Raw genomic sequence first — 20,031 nt, 5'->3', positions numbered from 1 at the left:
CTCTTTTCAAACCAGTTCGATCTGCTTACTTACGAGAACGATACTTGCCTATCGTCAAATATGAAGGTAGTCGTGCGAAAAATAAAAATAAAAGAGTATAAAACCAATAGTTATGAATTCAATTTAGTTTCCTTCCTTTACGAGAAGAAAATCTGTTCCGGAATAAATGTTCGCAAACCAGAGTCACCAAACCGATCTATCAGGTTGTAGGAAACAGCTTTCTTGAAAATAATATTAATCAATCTATGATTCGTCAGATTCGATACATTTTAAATATTATGAGACAAAGTTCTGGTTTTTATAACATTGGTTATTGTTCATAATCTTTTTGTATATTCTTGACGTTCGTCTATTTGGCTCATTGCTCTGATACATACTTTGCCTTTTTGTAATAAGAAGTTGACAAAACACCAATCATATTGTGTTTGCCTAACCTCCAGCTTCAAATTAACATCTGATAAATATCTATTATTTAACAGTACTGTTAGTTACTAACTTTTGAATAATTTTACACGTTTATAAAACCTAGTGTTTAGCAATAACGTATTCTTATCACTGTGATCCTCATGATTACCTGTTTCTACTTCGTGATTACCGCTGGTTGGAAAACGCTCTTCAAAAATGCTAAGACAATTCAAAACATCGTCTGCATTTCAATTACGACTTGACTCGCTGAGGTTCCTTACAGCAAGCCAACGTTTTATTCATATATGATCGCATATTCATTGGCTTTAATTCGCGTAAACTTCCAGGTAATTCGTAAGCGATCGTACAACTTAGCAAGTTGGTCAATCTATCATGAAAAAGTAGTGTATTTCAGAAAATAGAAGTTGAGTTTTGCGAATAGGGGTTTAAAAGTTGAAGGTGAGCCAAGTTTTCGACACGATTCTCGATTAAAATTCGTGGTCTCCTCTCAACTGGTAGCAGAAGGAACCGACATTCGAGAGTAGGGGCAAAGTTTAAGCCACTTCGGTTAAGCCACCTATTATTCCGTAGAAGGCGAAGCTATCTAAAATTTTCCCGAGCTTTGTTAAAACTCTTGCGAAAGAAATTTGAATATTACTGGAAGGCATTTCAATACACCAACCGCACGCGTTAATAAATGATACGTTATATTCTGACCAAATGCTTTAAACAAATTAACGGGCTCGCAGCAAATACGACCGTTGTTAAATTTTCAAATGTTTTATAAGGGAACAATTTTTTCAAAAGTTGACAAAACACCAATCGTATTGTGTTTGGCCAACTTAAAGCTTCAAATTAATCTAATAAATATCTATTATTTAACAGTACTTTTAATTACTAAATTTTGGACGATTTTACACGTTTATAAAATGGACTATATCATATGCAACAACTTAGTGTTTGGTAATAACGTATTGTTATCACTGTGATCCTCATGATTACCTGTTTCTACTTCGCGATTATCGCTGCTAGGATAATTCAAAACATTATATTTTGGATAAATGTATTTTGGATATTTTTGAATAAAGATTTATAGGAATAACATGTTTTCATTGGCACCTTAACCGTTCGAGAACCGTTTACAGAACATTTCATCCATAATACTTTTTAGTCCATTCACGCTGTAATTGAGGAAAAGAATTCCAAGAAGCTGCTCAATATTTTGTCGTTACTATCTCATTTGCTACTTAGTATAAAATTTCTAAACGACCTGTTTAGTTTTTGTAACAAGAAACTCGTCAAAATTTGGAATAGCTTTCTAGGTAAAGAATAGGTTCGTTTCTGACATAAAAATATAATAGCCACTGATACATCTTCCATCGTACATAACTTTTAGGTTCTATCGTGGATACATATATTAAAGAAAGTTTTTCAAAGGTTGGCGAGAGTTTTCACACAAATCTCGCAAATCGGCGAGATCTTCCGACACATCGGTCCTCGAGTCGATGGGGTCCGCGCGAAATTGAATCGCGAAACTTTCGTAACCCTTCGCCTTGCGACAAGAACTTTAATATCCTAACGTGGCAAGTTCGATATCGCGCCTCACCACGCTAATGCTTCCCATCGACCTGGATCTAGATCTTTCAAGTACATACATTCGTTCGAAACTTGTTTCGTGATCTTTTCCAAAACTTTCTGCAACTTTCATCAACTTGACACACGCGTGTGTATGGTACGAGAATATACACATTCATCTCCCTTTCAATTCATATGTCCCTCATATGTTGCTCGTCAGTCAAAAACAAGAAACATATCCTTGGTGGATTAAATATAATCTTCATCGTTTTGTAATTAATGGGTGTGTTCTCAAAGAATACGAATATGTAACATAATTGCTCGGTAACATTTGGTTTGTAGTCAATTAATTTTCTAAGTTGCGAAGGCGGATGCAATGGTCCACTGATGCACCCTGATACATAGTGCACGCGTAAATGTGTAGCTATGCGATGTAGGCCACAATAGACATCAAAACGAGATTACCGATGGTGCTGTGCTCACAGTCCATTAGCTTCGATTGAATTACACTCGCCCCTTATGTAATGAGAATTCAAATTCCATCTTAGGTAGCCATTACATGCAACGGGAAAAGTAGTAATTATTTTACTTCCTTACTATGACGAAACATCAAATTGCTCGAAAAATACGATAAAAGCGTGTTTGATCGAAATCTTAGAAACGAAAAGTGTACACGGATATCTTCCGAAATAATCTCAACTTTTTTAAAAGAACTCCTTTTTTTCCTCGAGAATAAACAATCAAATCGAAAAACATCAGGGGTAGATACTATCCGACAGAAAGAGTCTCTGTCTATCAGCTATATCCCCTTGCTTCAAACTTCCAACAACGCTAACTATTTGAGAATGATTCCGCGATACGAATTAAGCGAACCGTTGAAATTACTTAGTCCAACAATACGCGAAATACAGTCGGTGGAGCGTTTCTCGATATCTGTGCGACACATTGGAGATCCGCCAGGCGAAATTTCCAGACCGACATTGCGTAATTGAACAGTGTCGCATCCACAAACCTGCTAGAACCACCGTTCCCATAAATCACAATCTAATCGACATTTTAACCGCAACTACGTTCGGAAACGTGTAACGTATTACGTTTCGTTGAATAATTTCGCCGATGTTCGCGAATGTTTCGGGTACTTCACCTGCGCGCGGTGTATCGCTATCGACTGGCATATATCGTATCGGTATAGCGATAAACAGCTGACTGGCAGATTCAGATTCTCGTGATAGTAATTAATACAATTTATCGGACACAAAAGCCAATAATTACGTTACTCTTTCTCGTTTTAGGCTATGGTTACAACGAATACGTATCCTGACGAACTATCGCTGTGAATAACACGGAGGTGTCGGAACAATCAAATATCTACAGGTACAGATTCTTATGAACGTATGCATTTCGATCTTCAGATGTTTCACTTGTAAAAATGTCCTTTTTGTCATTTTAGAAATTTGCAAACTCGATTTGCTGAACTCAGACCGATCTGTTATCTCGTTGAAGAATATGCCAAAAAGCCCTATAAAATAAAGCATTTGTACACAGCTACCATGAGAAACGACGAAAAATATTTTGATCCGTATATAAAGGATACAACAGATTATTTTAAATTTTCAAGCGCAAAGACACGAAGATTTTTCTTCCACCTCAAGATGGATTATTTCGTTTCCTTTCCTTCGTTTTTCTCTCGCTATTGCCAACCATAACGCGGCTATCATTTCCGCAAGAGTACGTATCCATTGAAGATCGTCGTGTGGAAAATATGATACGTAAGGAATCGAATGTGCGCATGTTAAATTTTCGGACTTTGCACTGTCAATACGTATGACAAACCGTACTTCGATCTTCTATTTACATTAGAGAATCCCAGAAATTTCTCTCCATTTACGTGTGGATTTTACGAATCCAACTGTAATAAAAATATTAAAATACCAGAAAACATACAGTGACTGGTGAAAGCATTTGAACACTTACAGAAACTCTTTAAAAGTGTAACCTCTACATATACTCGTATTTTCAGATTAATTTCATATTTTACCGATGTAATCACGGTAGACGTGCCTTATTACAGCGTGAATGAAATTTCAAAGAGTAGATACCATCTACATCAAAATTTTCTGTAGTCCTTATAGCTTCGTGAGCGGTTATAGTCGAATCCCTACATTGAATTTTCAGGATGTTTATCATTAAAAATACAACAGTGCTTTGGAATGAAAGGATGTTTGAGTGTAGCGTTTCATGTATAACTGCTAAGCTCGTTTACATGGTGCATTCAAATATTCCTTCCGTTCCTGACCTGGCTGTCGCTCTACAGCTCGACAAACCCTCCGTGTTCGAAAATTACGTTGAAATACAATGCATTCCTACGAGCTGCATGCTCTCCGGCATCTCTAGTTTGTGAACAATTTTCAAATACCGCACGGTCATGTTTGTGAAGCTACCTAAATAAATTTACCATAAGATATATATAGCAATTGAAGCATGGCTTTTAGATTTTCGATCTTTCAAAACTATGTTAAAGTTAATTAGTGTGCACAAGATATTGCTCGATACTTATTGCTCGATAATTGAAAATGTTTATCTTCTAAATTAAGATACACATCATACATAAATTAAGTTTATTTTAAACCTCATTGTTGAATGACAAGGAACGGCGAGGAACTTATTTTTTGTTTATCTTTAAGATTCAAGCTTTAGTTGTAAGTTTTAGTTAAGTCTTACATTTAAATCTCAATTTCAAGCCTTCCTTTTAACTCTGAGTTTTAAGTTGCGTTGTTAGTCTGAAGCCTTAATTTTAGTATATTATGAAGATCGATATATTTAATCGATATATCTGTCCACAGAAGCAAATTTTGTATGGACTTTTTGCTCTTTTCGTTGGTCTTTTGTTCTTCTCATTGAGCATAATTTATCTCTTTGAGTCATCCATAAATCGTGTTGCAAGTTTTTAGAACAGAAGTATCAAATTCTATGCTTCGTTTGTGATTTCCATTAATTCAAATCGCTGCTAAATATATTGATGTCACATGTAACACAAAAATGATAAATAAATCAGTTGAACCTCAAAACGTTGCACACGAAAAAGCATCTTATGTCACATCTATTCTGTACCACGTCTGTGGTGATACGAAGTCTCGTAAGATGTCAGGTTTGTTCTGTACTTCACATGTTATAATTTTACCTCACATAACCTAATAATAATCGCAGTTTAGATTTGTAGAAAATGGCAAGTCGTTTAAACGTTTTATTAACATTTGTACGTGGTCATCGACAATATTCAAAAGCATGGCATAAAGATGCTGTCACATATGAGAAAGTTAAATATTATCCAGTGTAAGAAAAAAGATTTTATTATGTTTTATATATATGAATATATTGTTTATCTATGAATATATCATGTTTTACTTGTGTTTATAAATTGTTGATGAAAAATTACTTTTTGTTTCAGTAAAAAAGATCATGTAGATCCTCCAATTACACCATCAAAAGTTTTGATGGTTCACAGAGTAAAACCTTGGAAGGGCAATCCTTATTGGGAAAAAGATATACTTACAGATTTAGGATTTGAAGAGAGAGTAATAAATTAAACTTAAATTTAATTTTAACATTAATTTATGGCTTTCTTCAACTTTGTGCTCTATATCATCTTTTGCAGAAAAGAGATCCAGTATTCGTAAAAAATACGCCAGAAATTTGTGCTATGCTTTGGAGAGTAAAACATCTAGTAAAAATTGTTCCAGTAAAATTACCCAAAAACTTACCAAATACAGTCGATGATTTAACGGAATATTATGTACATGAAAATGGAACAGTTTACAATACTGGAAAACTTGATCCTGTACGTTACCAAGCCACAATGGAATTTAAGAATTCTGTAAAAAAGATGAATCATTATACTATCCGGGAACAGCTAAGGCTAAAATGGATAAAAGGAATTCTTATATAATATAATAAATATCATATGTATAGGAAATAGAGAAACAGCCATTGAATAAATAATACACTTTATTTATATAGGCAATCATAACAGCGCTTACTGTATATTAATTTTTAAATAGTGTTCAAATTTCTTAAAAATGATTAAAGTTTTTATGTCTTATAAATAATATTTTATTACTAATATTTTATAACCACATACATTAGTAATTATGTATTATTATAAAAAATCTCATTGAAATCTATGTCCTTGCAAAATTTTGAACCTTATTTGCATATTATAAAGTAAAGAAAATAAGAAAATTATTACTCCTTGCCAAAAACCTTTATCATTTGATCATTTAGGAAATCAAGTAATAATCAAATGTAATATTGATATGTTTCATATAAAAAATATTTTTAATCTTAATTTAATAAATTAAATAAATCTTTTTAGGGATTAAATATTTTCAGAACCAAAGTACTTATAAAATTTGTACAAATCTGCTATATTAATATTTGCAATAAAAATGATTGCTTCTTAAAAACAATAAAATATTTTAAATTTAATAATATATCAATAAATAAAAGTTTAATAATCAATATTATTATCAAATAGATTTTATTTATTTATATAAATTTTACAAAAAATTTTTAATTTGAATAAACATATTTATTTAGACATATTCTATAGATCTTGATTATTTAATTTTGTCTTTAATTTTGTCTCATTCTGCCTTCTCAATATCATGTTTAAGTCTATTACCAATATCAATTGAAGTAAATTCATATTTATTAATTAATATTTACATTACACGTATAAACTATTTTATAAACAATTTGGTGTAAGTACCCTGAACGTTGCGCCAAAAAGAAGTTTAGTCTAGGAAATATTTGATCCCTTTATTTGGCAAATATGACATAAGACAAATATTTTAATTTTTCTCTTACCATAAGATACATACATATGCCAATCTTATGTACATTTATACGTTCCTCGATTCATGCGAACGTTGTTAACTTCTTCAAGGTGATTTATAAGAGTTAAAAATAAGTGCATAATTCGAAAAATGTCAGCGATGGATGACATTCTTGAAAGTTGGGAAGAAATTGAAGAATCAGAGGTGAATTGTTTTTTACGTAATATTTGAGATCGTGTTATTTAAACTTCATTTGATAATGAAATAATTATCTTAACCTATACTATGGCAGACGTACCTAAAATGTTAATTTTAAGTTCATTATTGTCAGTAATACGAATTTGCATATTGCTACCATGAAAATAGATTATCTTTGCGAATTATATTTATATAACACTACTTACTGTTAAATAAATAAGTATCCATGTGGTTAATGATAATAGTGAAAATAAAAATGTATTTTACTTGAAAATATATATTCCTGATTGAATTAAAGTATGTTACTTTCAAATACTGATATATCTATTAATTTTATAGATATGTAAAATGTAGAACATTAAATATTTTAGACTTCTATCTTCTAAATAGGTTATTACTGAAATATACATAGAACAAAAGCACTGATACAATACATGGTTCAATGCATAAGTTTGTAAGTATTAAAAAAATGTATTAAAGAATTTATATAGATCTTCATCCACAATATCTTTCTTATTTAAATATGAAAACGAAATTACACGGAGAAAGTAAATAACATATGATATATTCATAAAAGTATTACAAAAATCTAAATTCAAACAGAATATTTAGAAAATGAGACAATATTAATAGTTTAAATATTTGTACACTGAATTGCATATTGTATTAATACTTTTGTTCAATACTGTTGTATCAAGTAACATTATTTTATTAAATACTTCTATATCTTAATAATAGTCAAATTAATTAAGTAATATTCAATAAATTTTAGGTGCTTGATAAAAAATTAGATGCCCTTCAGTTGAATGCAGTAGAAGCATTGGAAGAAATAGAATCTTCTAGGTAGGTTTAGAAACATCAAATATATATATGAAAATATATATAAGTTTAAAAAGAATATAAACCTGGAATTTAGAATTATCATGTGTTAAATATTGGGTTGAATGAAAAGTTATTGAATTTGCTGTAAAATATTGTTGTAACATTATTATGTAATTCATTAGTCATTATCCTTTTATTTTTCATAACCTTATCTAATACATGTTCTATGCTTGAAGTTATATCTTGATTTATTCAGTTATTCTTTTGTTATAAAAATCATTAAAAAATGTTTCAAATTCATATTCGATATTTATTACTTTATGAGTTTCAGAAGGGCACTACAATTATATATACAATAAAGAACATTTGTGAAATATATGGAGAATCTATTGTTAAGATTTGAACCTATCAAATATGATTTCAAAAATATCAATCAGGAGATGTTGATATATATGATGAACCATTATCGAAGAAACTAAAATTAATAAATAAAGATGATTTATAAATGACAAAGATTGTAAATAATCTTATATTAAGATTGTAAATAACCTTATAATGAAATTTTAATATGTTCCAAATATGTATTGTTGAAATGCTCCGTTATTTTGGAATGATTATGAACTCTGTATATACTTTCTGTATTCGCTATGTGAAAGAAAAGAAAACAAAGTAAACTGTGTAACAAAATATACATTGAAAATTCTACAATAATGGAAATTATTTTTTCAATGGTCACATATAGCAAAAGGCAAATATTTCATGATAATGCTTGAAAAAGATAGTACTACAAACCAATGGAAAACAAAACACTTGATCAGGAAATACACACAGGAAATAATCTATTACAAAGTTTTGTAAACAAATTAAAGACTTTGAAATAAGTTATTAATAATTGGCACAAGTAAGTGAATACCTGGAGAAAAAGCACTGGAGAAGCAAGAGTTAATATGAAATAAATCATGTTTTATTAATATATTTGTTTACATGTGATGAATTTAGAACTCAGAAAAAGAGTAAAAAGAATTAAGCTAGGAAATTATACTCCAATGCTCCATATTCATTAAACATAGTGTCATTTGGTTGCCATTCATTCAGATTGTTGTAAAATCTAGGTGGGAAAGGAATGAGATTCTTATAGAGAAGGAATCAAAAAGTCTGTGGAATATTAGGGGAGCATAATAGAAAATATCAGAGATTATATCATTGATTGAACAATTCAATTTGTATAAAAATAATACAATGCTGTCTATAACAGAAAAAGTGGAAACTTTCCACTCAACCCAATATATAAAGTAATATATAATTCTATGGATAAAAAACTGCTAGCATGAAAGCACTAATGTCATAAAAAGATATTTGCAATGCACAATTTTAATTTACAATTATTACTTAATTGCTTGATGTGAAGTATTACAAATGAAAAAATGTTAATAGTATAAAAATAGTTATAGCTTAATATATCATTTTGTAATGCCTTAGTTTCAAAACCAGTCACAATACGAGTACCAGGATGATAATGTTAGGCGAAGATGGTATGCGATCTCAATATGTACCTCCAAAGCCAACAGTAAAAATATTGAAAAGACCTACAAGAGATTCACAAGGTAGTGGTGATGGACCATTAGTAAATGGGGATAAACCAAAACAACCTATTAAATCTTTAAAACAGGTATATTTTCATTATTTTAATATGAAAAGTGTTACAAAAATTGTATAATTAAAAATTTTTTAGAGGGAACAAGAATACGCAGAAGCAAGAAAAAGAATTTTAGGCGAAGAGAAAAGTCCAGAGGAAAAATTAATGCAAGAAATAAATAAAATTCAACCAAAACCAATAACTCCAAGTAGCAGTGGGCTACCAAGTAATATTCTTCGTATGCCTATTGGACCAGATGGAACACGGGGATTTAATGTACGCAGGTAGCGCGTCTTCCGGGGTTCAGTTCTTTCCACCCATCCTTTTCCTCCTCTTCCTTCACCTTAACATAGGGAAGAGAGGCAGCTATGAGGCTGATGGCAGAAAACAAACTAATCTTTCTGACCAAGTATGAGCAGAATGCTCTTACAATTTTGAATGGAGCATAATAAGAACTGTGCTACAGGACACTGTTATAGACAGATTATATACATAAAAAGACCAAGGCTATAAATTGGCGAAGTTAAGTCATTATAGAACTGATAATATTTTTTGCTGGCATAATATAACCAGTTTTGTTAATATCTACTATGTTTAACGAAAATATTGAATTAATTGAAATCTACAACTCTCATTCTAAAAGCATTAAAACGAAATGTCTAATTGCAATATGGTATAAATTAAATTATTTTGCTTTTTACAATTGTACATGTTTTTCAAAATATTGAAACTAATCATATAATAAAAGATTTCTCTTTATATCCCTCTTCGTTACACTTGAGTAGTTATTTGTTTTCTAATTATATACATATATATATATATTATATATATTATATATAATCTATATGATATATACATATATAATTTTATTTTTTTCCATTTTATAAATGGAGTGTTATTATTATAAACGGAAAACATGTAATTTTATAAATATATAATTTTCTAATTTTTAAATATATATTTTTATGAAACAGTTAATTTTACCAGAAATTTTTCAGATATTTACACTTTTTATTACTTTTACCATGTAAAAAATTAATAAATATCAACAACACATAGTAATATTCATTACTGTCATATTGTCATACAGGGTAGCCCAGCTAAATGGGATCACCTAAATCTGCCTTATTTATTGTTGTATCACAAACTTATTAGGACAAAGGTATAGTATTTCAAGGTCTACATACTACATACGAGGCTGAAAATAGTTTTTACTCATGGTCACTTTTGTTTTTACAAGACTCCAAGGTCATTAGCATGTCTTTTAATAGAATCTTATATTTATTGTTCAATATCTTTGTAGAGTGTGAAAAAATAAATTCAACGACCTCCATAACCACATCTTTCCCAACGTATTATTTCAAGATATTTACGTCTGAAGTATGTAACATTTTCATGGATATTTCATAAAGTCGCGGGAGGCCTTACGGAGAGGTTATGTTTATATTAAAGCATTGTTGCCAGATTTATTTTCACTATGGTTTGTACCATGTTTGTACTTAAACTAGATTGTGAATAAATAGTGTAGTTGGTAGTCATGAAATTAATATGGTGGTTGAGAACGCGTGCTAAGTGTGGGTAGTTCGACTGATAACAGAAAAGTATATTTTTCTCATTTTAAATAAATAAATAAATTAATACGAAAAAACATTCTGCATCACATATAAATTTTATGTAATACGCATTCTGAAAATATGGCAGAATCAGTTGGACCAATACTTCATGTAATTGTCGTTGGATTTCATCATAAAAAAGGATGTCAAGTAAGTCACTTGCTATTTTAGTTAAAAAGGCTTAGTAATCTTGTCTTTTGAGACACTGTATTATGTATTTTTCATAATAAAATCCTGTGTGGTGTATTGTAATGTTTAAATCTTGTCATCTTTTTAGATGTAATATATTATAATCGTATTTTTACTAAATAATGTTTCAAAATTAATTAACTATAAACATTTTTACATTTATAATTTCTATAGATGGTATTATATGTTATTATTAGGTAGAGTATTCATTTCCTCCTTTGGTGTCTGGAGCTCCGAATGAATGTCCATTAGGTTGGAAATATTTACCAACCCTTGCTTTACCAGATGGATCTCATAATTATGACGAAGATACAGTTTACTTTCATTTACCTAGTTTGAATAATCCAAAACGTACAATATATGGTATTTCATGTTTTAGACAAATTCCTGTTGAGGTAACTAAAACATTAAATCTTTTATTTTCTATATGTCTTAAACTTGTTTTATTTTTTTGGCAGATTGCTCTGGTGGCAATCACAAGTACAGTAAAAATCTTAAATTGAAGCAAAAATGAGTTCCAATAGAGAATAATAACAACTGTAATAATATCTTTTTTTTTACAAGCTTAATAACGTTCAAATGTCAAACTTCAATATATTTTGTTACATGTTGTGTAATTTTCGAGAAAAATAGTTTTGAAAATAAACCTTATGTAATTAAATAAATCTGCAAATTTTATGATGCTCATAGGAAAATTTATCAGTATATTTTATCAATATATTGTCTTTTACCAATATATATTTTTCTTTTATAAATCAGTCTTGTCCTGATTGGTAAAAGACAAATATATTGATAAAATGTACTTAATCAATCTTGATTTTATATATTTACATAGTATTTCAAAGTTACAAAAATATTTCGGAAACTCAATAATTCAGAAGATATTATCTACAAAATTTGTTAACATTTGATTTTGATATATTTAACTACCATTATATATATATATATAGATATATGTTTTCTTTAGTATTGGCAAATACTTTTAATATCAAAAAATTTAAGTAATTTCTTATTTTACAGTTCTCCAGATGAAATTTTGTTTTTAAAAGTTTGAGAAAAGCATCATTACATTTACTTAAACTCTTCCCTACAACATGTCAATTTCTTGCATGTGGTTCATTTGGAAGTTAGCATCACATTAAACCATTAAACATCATCTAATGTGCAAATTCAGGTAGGAGGCCAAACAATTCTATGGCTAATTGATGGTTATATATGTCAATATTGTTTATATATCAACTGCATTGTAAATGAATGTCTAAAGTTTGATTCTATAAAAAAGTATGCAGTAAAATATCTGTACTGCAATATAAAATTTTAAGCTTTTTTTCTCGAAAACTATACAACTGATCAAAAGAGTTTTTCCTTACCTCTCCTTTTATAAAGGAACTACATTCTTATCAATTATGTTGTGTATATTTGCTATACTGTGTATTTTTATATTATGAAAAATTATACTACTTAAACATTTATGTATTTTCAGAAATTAAAAAATCGTACATCTGATATAACAAGAGGTACAGTTCAAAAATCTGTGTGTGTATTAAGCACTTTACCATTATACGGTCATATTCAAGTAAAAATGGCACTGATAACACATGCATATTTTGAAGAAGGTGACTTTAGTAAAGTATCATTATTGGAAGATACTTATCATCACCTTAATTCTTGTATGAGTTGTGAGAGTCAAATACCACCACAAATCTTTGTTGGTAACTACTTTTTTCATTTTCAATTGTCAACAAGTATCATCAGAATCAAAATTATTTCATTCAAACATTTTCAATTCAAATGAAGATAGCTTGAAGAAATATTTTACATTAAAAAAATTTATATTTATAGGATTATCTGCAAGAGATTTTATATTGCAGTTTCGCCATAAAGTTCTTTTATTGTTTAAACTACTTCTACTAGAAAAAAAAATAGTTTTTTATCAATCACCAGTTCAACCATTATGTGCTACAATATTAACATTACTCTCATTGTATCCTGGCATGATAGAACATGGCTTACAACAAGCTGCATGTGTCAGGTAGTATATTTAATATGAAAAGAGAAAAGAACTACTTTCCTTTAATTATATTATTTTCATGAGTTATATTTCATTGTTTTTTTTAGACCATCCAGACCCATGTCTCCTATTCCTACATTTGATGAGGAAGAAATATCAATAAACAGCATTGATAACAATCTATCTTCTACAAATTGTGTCAAAGAAAGCATATCTGATAGAATGGCAGTGCATATTAACGGTAATTCAGATAGGAATTCATTATGCATAAACGATAATAAAGATATTGAAACTATGGAAGGAAAATGTATGGATGAATTTAAAAATATAACAGTACAAAAAAATAATAATGAAAATGAAAATTTAAATATGAAAGTTATTGAAGTTGAATCAGCACAAGAATGTACCAAATCTTATGCAGAAGAAAATAATTCTATATATTCTTCAAAGCCAAATGACAATATACACAGGGTACAGAGTATACATACAATTACATTAAGTACAACAGACACTGATAATACACTGCCACGTGATACAAGTAACGATGCACTTTCGGACGCACGTTTGACAAATAATATTACTCAAATTGCTCATATAAATCCGGAACTGTGCGGTTTACCCTTAAACATATTTACAAAGGTATGAGGATATAGATCAATAATCCATATTATATGTAAAATATGATAAATTGTTAATAATCTATTAATATATTTAAGGGTTATCTATGTTTGCCATACCTGTCTTTACCATATTTAGATCTTTTGGCAGATATTAATGTCAGAGGATATATAGTGGGTGCAACAAATGTTTTATTTAAACAAAAAAAACAACTTATTGATGTATTAGTAGAGGTAAATTTTAAATGGAGTATTTTGTTTCGAAAAAAAAATATAGTACTAGTGACAATCTGCTTTATTAAAACGTGTTAAGGTTGAAAATACGAGGATAGAAACAAGCGATCCAGAATTAAGAAGGCAATTGCATCTTACAACTGAGGATCTGAGATTTGCGGATTACATAGTCAGACACGTAGCAGAGCCACGCAAAGATATATTTTTGGATGGTGTAGGATGGGAAGGTGGAGACGAATGGATTAGAACTCAATTTCGAGTTTACTTATTGAGCATGTTGAGAACATCTATGCAGCAAGATACTCGTCAGTCTGATCATTACAATTCTGCATTTATAGCTGCTTGGCGCTCGACGAATAACTATAAGATATGGAGTAATTCTAATAAACCAGAAATTAATAATATAGAACCAGGTCATCCATTTGCAGGACAATTATCAGTGCAAGATATGAAATTACGATTATCACAGTAAGTATCTAATAATCACGGTAATAAAAAATGGGATAATAAATATATAGAACTAAAGTAATACATTCATTCTAGTACAATGCAAAATACAGAAAGTGGTAGAAAATTAAATCAAGCAATGGCATCAACTGGAAGAGCGGTTGCAACAACTGGGAAAGCAGTAGGTAAGTCCATTTATGCATACAGATCTTTCCATTTCAGATAACAATAAGAAATATCTCCATATAATATAAGAATATATTTGGGGAAGGAATTGCGATCCTTTTTTATTTTTTTAAATAGAACTATGTAAAAAGATTTACAAATTTTTACAAAATTTTTCAAATGAGGGTTCAATAAATTTTATTATTATATGAAAAACTAAATTATTTATGTTTTATTAATAATCAGCTCATAAATTTCTATAAGGTCATATTTACCATTATATAAGAATCTAAATTCGTAAAATTAAAAATATGCGTTACTAGCAATGCTGATGGATAAATTGCAACATTTATTGTTGAACTAATAACTTATTAATCGACATAAAAATATATGTCGACTTCGCGGTTATCAAACCTTTAAGGTTTTTAAACATTTGATTTTTACCATTTCGATCTTTCTATAACTAGAATTAACGAACGTTAGCGTATTTACTAGGGGCTGATCATAATGCAAGGCCCTAGTATAAATACATGTATAACTGAATTGATGGCAGTGGTAGGATTACAATATTTCTTAAGATAATTGTAGTAGCTATATTGATTATTATATATTCGTGCATTTACATTATTATAATACTATACAATAAAATAGTCAATGTTGTGTTTAATATTCGTTTGCAATTTAATAATTAGAATTATCTCGTTATTTCAATCTAAAGTAAATTTCAAATTCTAACTAATGAAAACGCACGAGTAGTACGACAGAATTCGATTCGATTGTTGCAATCAGAACTGGCAGAAGAGTATCAATCGAATTGCAAGGAACCTTGTGTATTAATTTCGAAGAAAAGGACTTCTTTTTTGTTTGCGTTTCAATTACATATTTAAAGAAAAGATATATCCGTAGTAATAAATTTTATTTCAACTTTTGCATAATGTATAGTATGGATTTATACTATACATATTATTTCTGTCTTATATATATTTCTTTTTCTTCCATGCTTTTGTCTATTCATTTCTGCATTCACTTTTTTATTCTCTTTTTTATTCGTTTATTTCTTTTTGCCGTGTCCATTTTTCTCCATTTGTAACTCTCATTCTTCTTCTTCTCGTATCTTTACCTCAAACCTTCCTGCATTCTTAAATGAATTTGAAGCAATATAGGAATTGTTTATTTTTAGTACTTTTAAGAATGTTAAACAATTTTCAGGACTAATTGGTTGCTATTGAAGACGTATACAAAATTTGTTAAAAACTTGTTAAGCCGTTAATAAATTTGCATGAGAAAGGTGATATAGCCTGCTTTCGGAAAGAAAAAGGTTATAAATGATTGTAAATTTATTTATACAATAACCTTCTTCCCTTTCCAATTTTTTATTTGTGAAAATAACTTAAGAAATAATATTCATATTATCAATGCTAGCAATGTAAAGATCTAGATTACATTAATCGTAAAGAAATTTCTCAAGAAATACTTCAAACCAGCTCCGTTTTCGATAATCACCGACCGGTACAAAAATATTATGATTTGCACATTAATCACAATTACGATCAGTCTGATCTTAATAATTTCTAAGAATTATTAATATTTATATACTAAAATGGAGAGAAATGCTGTTTCTATTAAAACGTATTGAAATATTTGATTAAAACATTTCGTTAACAAAAGTCATAATTTTCGCTGAATCATCGAAATTCCATTTCCAAGACTCCGTAACAAAACATCGAATGGATGTCATGAAAACATTGTTAAAAGACAATGAATTCTTTTTTGAAATAAGTGTGTATTATTTATTTGCAAAGATTAATATTCTGCGAAATCTTTTATCATCGAGTTTTATGTGTAATGCGTCTACAATTCCAAAGGATATTAAATCCATCATTCACAACAAACCATGTTTATTTTTCAAACAAGTTTTTTTTTTTAAGTTGAAAGAAAGAAAGAAGTCTTAGAAATTGAGTCTTTTACTACAATAGAGGCACGAGAGATACCGAAACCAGTATTTGATATCGCAGACTGCAGGCTCACATTAATATTGTAAAGTAAAAAAAAAAATAAAATTCAAATCCATACGAAATTGTAAAATCACAATTATAACTCAATGTTATTGCATGAAATGTGGCAAAGATTATTTTCAAGGCTGTCATCTTTTTTTAATGACCGCTTTGCAAGTTACCACTGCTATTAAAGGACATGACAAAAGTTACTGCATGAGACGGTGACATCATCCGCATCTTCCAAAATGGAATGGAAAATATGCGACATATGAATACTGAGAACAAACGATACATTTTTGAAATTCCTGAAACTCTCAACATTTGTCTGTAGAGATTGTACCACTTGAATCATTAAATCATATTCATTATATATCTTTTGCACCAATGGTTATAGGAAAAACCTGTTCAGAACCTGTTCACACGAGATGATACAACAGGATAGAAATTCCTCTGAGGATCATTTTTTTGAGAAATCTCAATTCTTCAGATAAATTAAAAGATAGTTGTCTTATTTGTTAGGTGGTGCACTGTCACAAGCTAAAGGAGCTTTCTCTAACTGGTGGAGTACATTAACGACAGTTCAACCAGTAGAGGAAGGAAAGGCTGCTGACAATCAAACCTCAACCATACATCAAACACTTTCAAATATAACTAATAAAACTGCTGTTGAAAACGAAGAAATTAATGTATCTACTAATAATACAAATTTCGGGATGGTTGCGGATTAATACGAAACGATATACAAATTCCAGTTATTTGTTAAAATGATTATGAAGCTAACATTTCTTTCGAAACGCATAAGGAGTCATCTCGAAGTGACTATTAAAAATTAGTAGGAAGAGTTTGTATTTTCTCTAACAGAAGTCATCCACATTTAGTAGACATAGAGAAATAGTGAAAATAGACAAATTCGGTAATAAAATCTGAGAAAGGCCATTGTTTCTTAATAATATATAGAAAATTATTACATTTTCATTAACTTCACTCGTTAAACACTCATCCACAGCTGAAAAAAAGTTAATACGCGTGAATTAACTTCGAAAATATAAAACTCGTACACGTAAGAATTTTGTAGTTCACTTCGGGATGACCCTTTGCTAGATGAAAAAGTCTGAGATCGGAGCCTCCATATCTAATAGACAGGAGTAACATGAGGAATCATCGAGGGTGCCTTAGCGGAGTTGTATAGGTTGCAGTTGGCTAGCCGACAAAGTACGAATGAGGCGGGTTCGATTTTTGCTGTCAGGACTCTCATTTTTTCTCGACTCCTACAAGAGTGATAGTACATCTACTATCTCTAAATAAATATGGTAGAATAAAAGTAATTTATTCATACTATGCAGATAGCATGTATGTAAAACAGAGAAGTTAGCTACTTCTCAGAAATAGATCATGTAAGAAAAAGTATAAATCACAAACCAGATAGTATAAGTACTTGTAATAAAATTTTGAATAATAGAATGTATCAATGTGATAAATGTGCTGAAGAAAGGTATAATGTATATTTTTATGTTAATATTTCGTTTTATTAGCTCGTTAATTATTTTCTTCCCGCGATTGTTGTGATCTTTCTAATCGAGTAATAGTAACCTTATTAAATAAATATAAATTATTTTGCAACAATATTTATTTTTATTCATGCGGTAAGATATATTTTATTGACAAGTACCTGGACCTTTATTTCGTGTGTGTGTGTGTGTGTGTTGTGTGTATGTGTGTATGCGTGTGTAGTAATATATGAGAAAGAGAGAGAGACAAAATGGAAGAAAGTATTTAAATATCCGATTGAAACCGATACTATTATAATAATATTATTATATATATTATTATTATATATATATATTATAATAATATTATAATTATAACATTATTTTATAATATTTCAATACACATTATATTTTTCTTCTTTTTTTTCGGAAGGCAGTCCACATTTTATTTAATAGTGATTAGCTTTCACGGAGAAATTAAAATAAGGTGCTCTGTACATATATTTTATACTTTTTACGCAGATTACCATCTTTGTTTTAAAATATAAAAAGTTTTATTTAATTTTAAGTATAAAATGTTAGAAATTCTTTACAAAATATAAAACGCGCGTTAATCTTATACATCTAATTAAACTAGAAAAACCAAGATATGTGTAATAGTTGTAATCTTTTTCTATGCAAAAATGTTTAAACAATTTAATGATTTTTATAATCTCGAAACCAAAAACAGTAATGTATCATTTATAATATACTACTGTATCTGTATAAATTATATACGGAATATAAAGAACCTAAATTCCACGCTTATAACAAATATATAGAATATTTACATTATGTTAGATTAATAGATAAGCAGTCAACAATGTATGTATTTAAGTAAGATAGGAAATTCATTAGAAATCTGTTTCATTAACTAATTATACCGCAATATTTTAACAAATTAATTCAAGCGTTTAAAATAATTTTTTACAATTAGAAATATTCGCCAATTGAGTTTAAATAGTAATAGCGAGGTATAAAATATTTAAGTAAAACTGCATTGCCTGTTAGTAAACTTCATATAATTATTAATATTCATTGCAATTTTGTTACAGAAGTTACAAAAGGTTATTGATGATGGATGTATGTACGCAAATTGGTTATAACGATAAGTAAATTGGAAATAGTGAGATTTTGTTTATAATTATCAGAATTTCGCATTAACACAGAAATATGATAAACAAAAATAATTACTTTCATTTATGTATACGTGACAAATTTCCTGGCACAAGGTTTAAAATTTGTAATAGGAAAAAAGTGAGTTATGCGAGATTTATTAGTATAAGAAATCTTTTTTGTATGTATGTATTTGGCTTTCACATTATAAAACTGTATTGTACTAGTCGCCGCATGTATGAGTGTATGTATATATTATGTGTTACACGCATAATATGACAGAATCTATTGTATTTTACAACAATTATAAACGATGACGTTTTGTTTGTGTATATACATAGATATCTATAATGTGTAAAGTAAAAACTTCGTTAATTTTTATTTAGTTATTTATTCATAAAACAGGGTTCCCCAGATGTGATAGTATTTGCATTTTATTTAGTCTAATATTTAGTTACATCTTAATTTCTTAATGTATTATATGTGCCATATATTTATTATTTTATTTTTTGTTCTTTATACAAATTTTAATTCATTGAAATCTTTATTAATATTAAAGCTAAGAAGAGATTACATACATATTATTTGATATTAATTAAAAATGATGTACTGTATAAATGTTAGAACGAATGAGTGAGAAAGTAT

At 29.1% G+C, this 20,031-nt stretch overlaps 3 protein-coding genes across 8 annotated transcripts; all 3 read left to right on the top strand.

The window, feature by feature from the left end:
• Positions 1-5,134: 5,134 nt before the first annotated feature.
• LOC117237507 (39S ribosomal protein L30, mitochondrial) lies at positions 5,135-6,007 on the top strand. The gene is made up of 3 exons (XM_033501535.1): positions 5,135-5,313; positions 5,429-5,555; positions 5,636-6,007. Exons 1-3 carry the CDS (start codon positions 5,204-5,206, stop codon positions 5,924-5,926), a joined length of 528 nt encoding a protein of 175 aa, XP_033357426.1. The 5' UTR covers positions 5,135-5,203; the 3' UTR covers positions 5,927-6,007.
• A 718-nt stretch (positions 6,008-6,725) lies between these two features.
• Positions 6,726-10,245, top strand: LOC117237553 (SUZ domain-containing protein 1). 5 transcript variants are annotated; one of them, XM_033501626.1, is made up of 5 exons: positions 6,727-7,019; positions 7,404-7,467; positions 7,786-7,856; positions 9,315-9,504; positions 9,568-10,245. In XM_033501626.1, exons 2-5 carry the CDS (start codon positions 7,456-7,458, stop codon positions 9,757-9,759), a joined length of 465 nt encoding a protein of 154 aa, XP_033357517.1. In that variant the 5' UTR covers positions 6,727-7,019; positions 7,404-7,455; the 3' UTR covers positions 9,760-10,245. The 5 variants fall into 5 exon arrangements, with proteins under 5 accessions (XP_033357520.1, XP_033357517.1, XP_033357516.1 ...); XM_033501625.1 differs by having other exon boundaries at positions 7,353-7,467; XM_033501624.1 differs by lacking the exon at positions 7,404-7,467 and having other exon boundaries at positions 6,728-7,019.
• A 646-nt stretch (positions 10,246-10,891) lies between these two features.
• LOC117237550 (late secretory pathway protein AVL9 homolog) lies at positions 10,892-18,143 on the top strand. 2 transcript variants are annotated; one of them, XM_033501621.1, is made up of 9 exons: positions 10,892-11,234; positions 11,471-11,668; positions 12,757-12,985; positions 13,116-13,305; positions 13,392-13,923; positions 14,001-14,135; positions 14,215-14,603; positions 14,679-14,767; positions 17,264-18,143. In XM_033501621.1, the coding sequence occupies exons 1-9, from the start codon at positions 11,166-11,168 to the stop codon at positions 17,470-17,472; spliced, it is 2,040 nt and encodes a 679-aa protein (XP_033357512.1). In that variant the 5' UTR covers positions 10,892-11,165; the 3' UTR covers positions 17,473-18,143. The 2 variants fall into 2 exon arrangements, with proteins under 2 accessions (XP_033357512.1, XP_033357513.1); XM_033501622.1 differs by lacking the exons at positions 10,892-11,234; positions 11,471-11,668 and adding an exon at positions 12,370-12,447.
• The last annotated feature ends 1,888 nt before the right edge of the window (positions 18,144-20,031 follow it).

The sequence above is a fragment of the Bombus vosnesenskii genome, unplaced genomic scaffold, assembly GCF_011952255.1.
Source record: "Bombus vosnesenskii isolate JDL3184/JDL3185 unplaced genomic scaffold, Bvos_JDL3184-5_v1.1 scf7180000013379, whole genome shotgun sequence".
In the NCBI taxonomy this organism is placed as follows: domain Eukaryota; kingdom Metazoa; phylum Arthropoda; class Insecta; order Hymenoptera; family Apidae; genus Bombus; species Bombus vosnesenskii.
The sequence above is the reverse complement of the archived record's forward strand: the minus strand, read 5'-3'. Positions and strand labels throughout refer to the sequence as shown.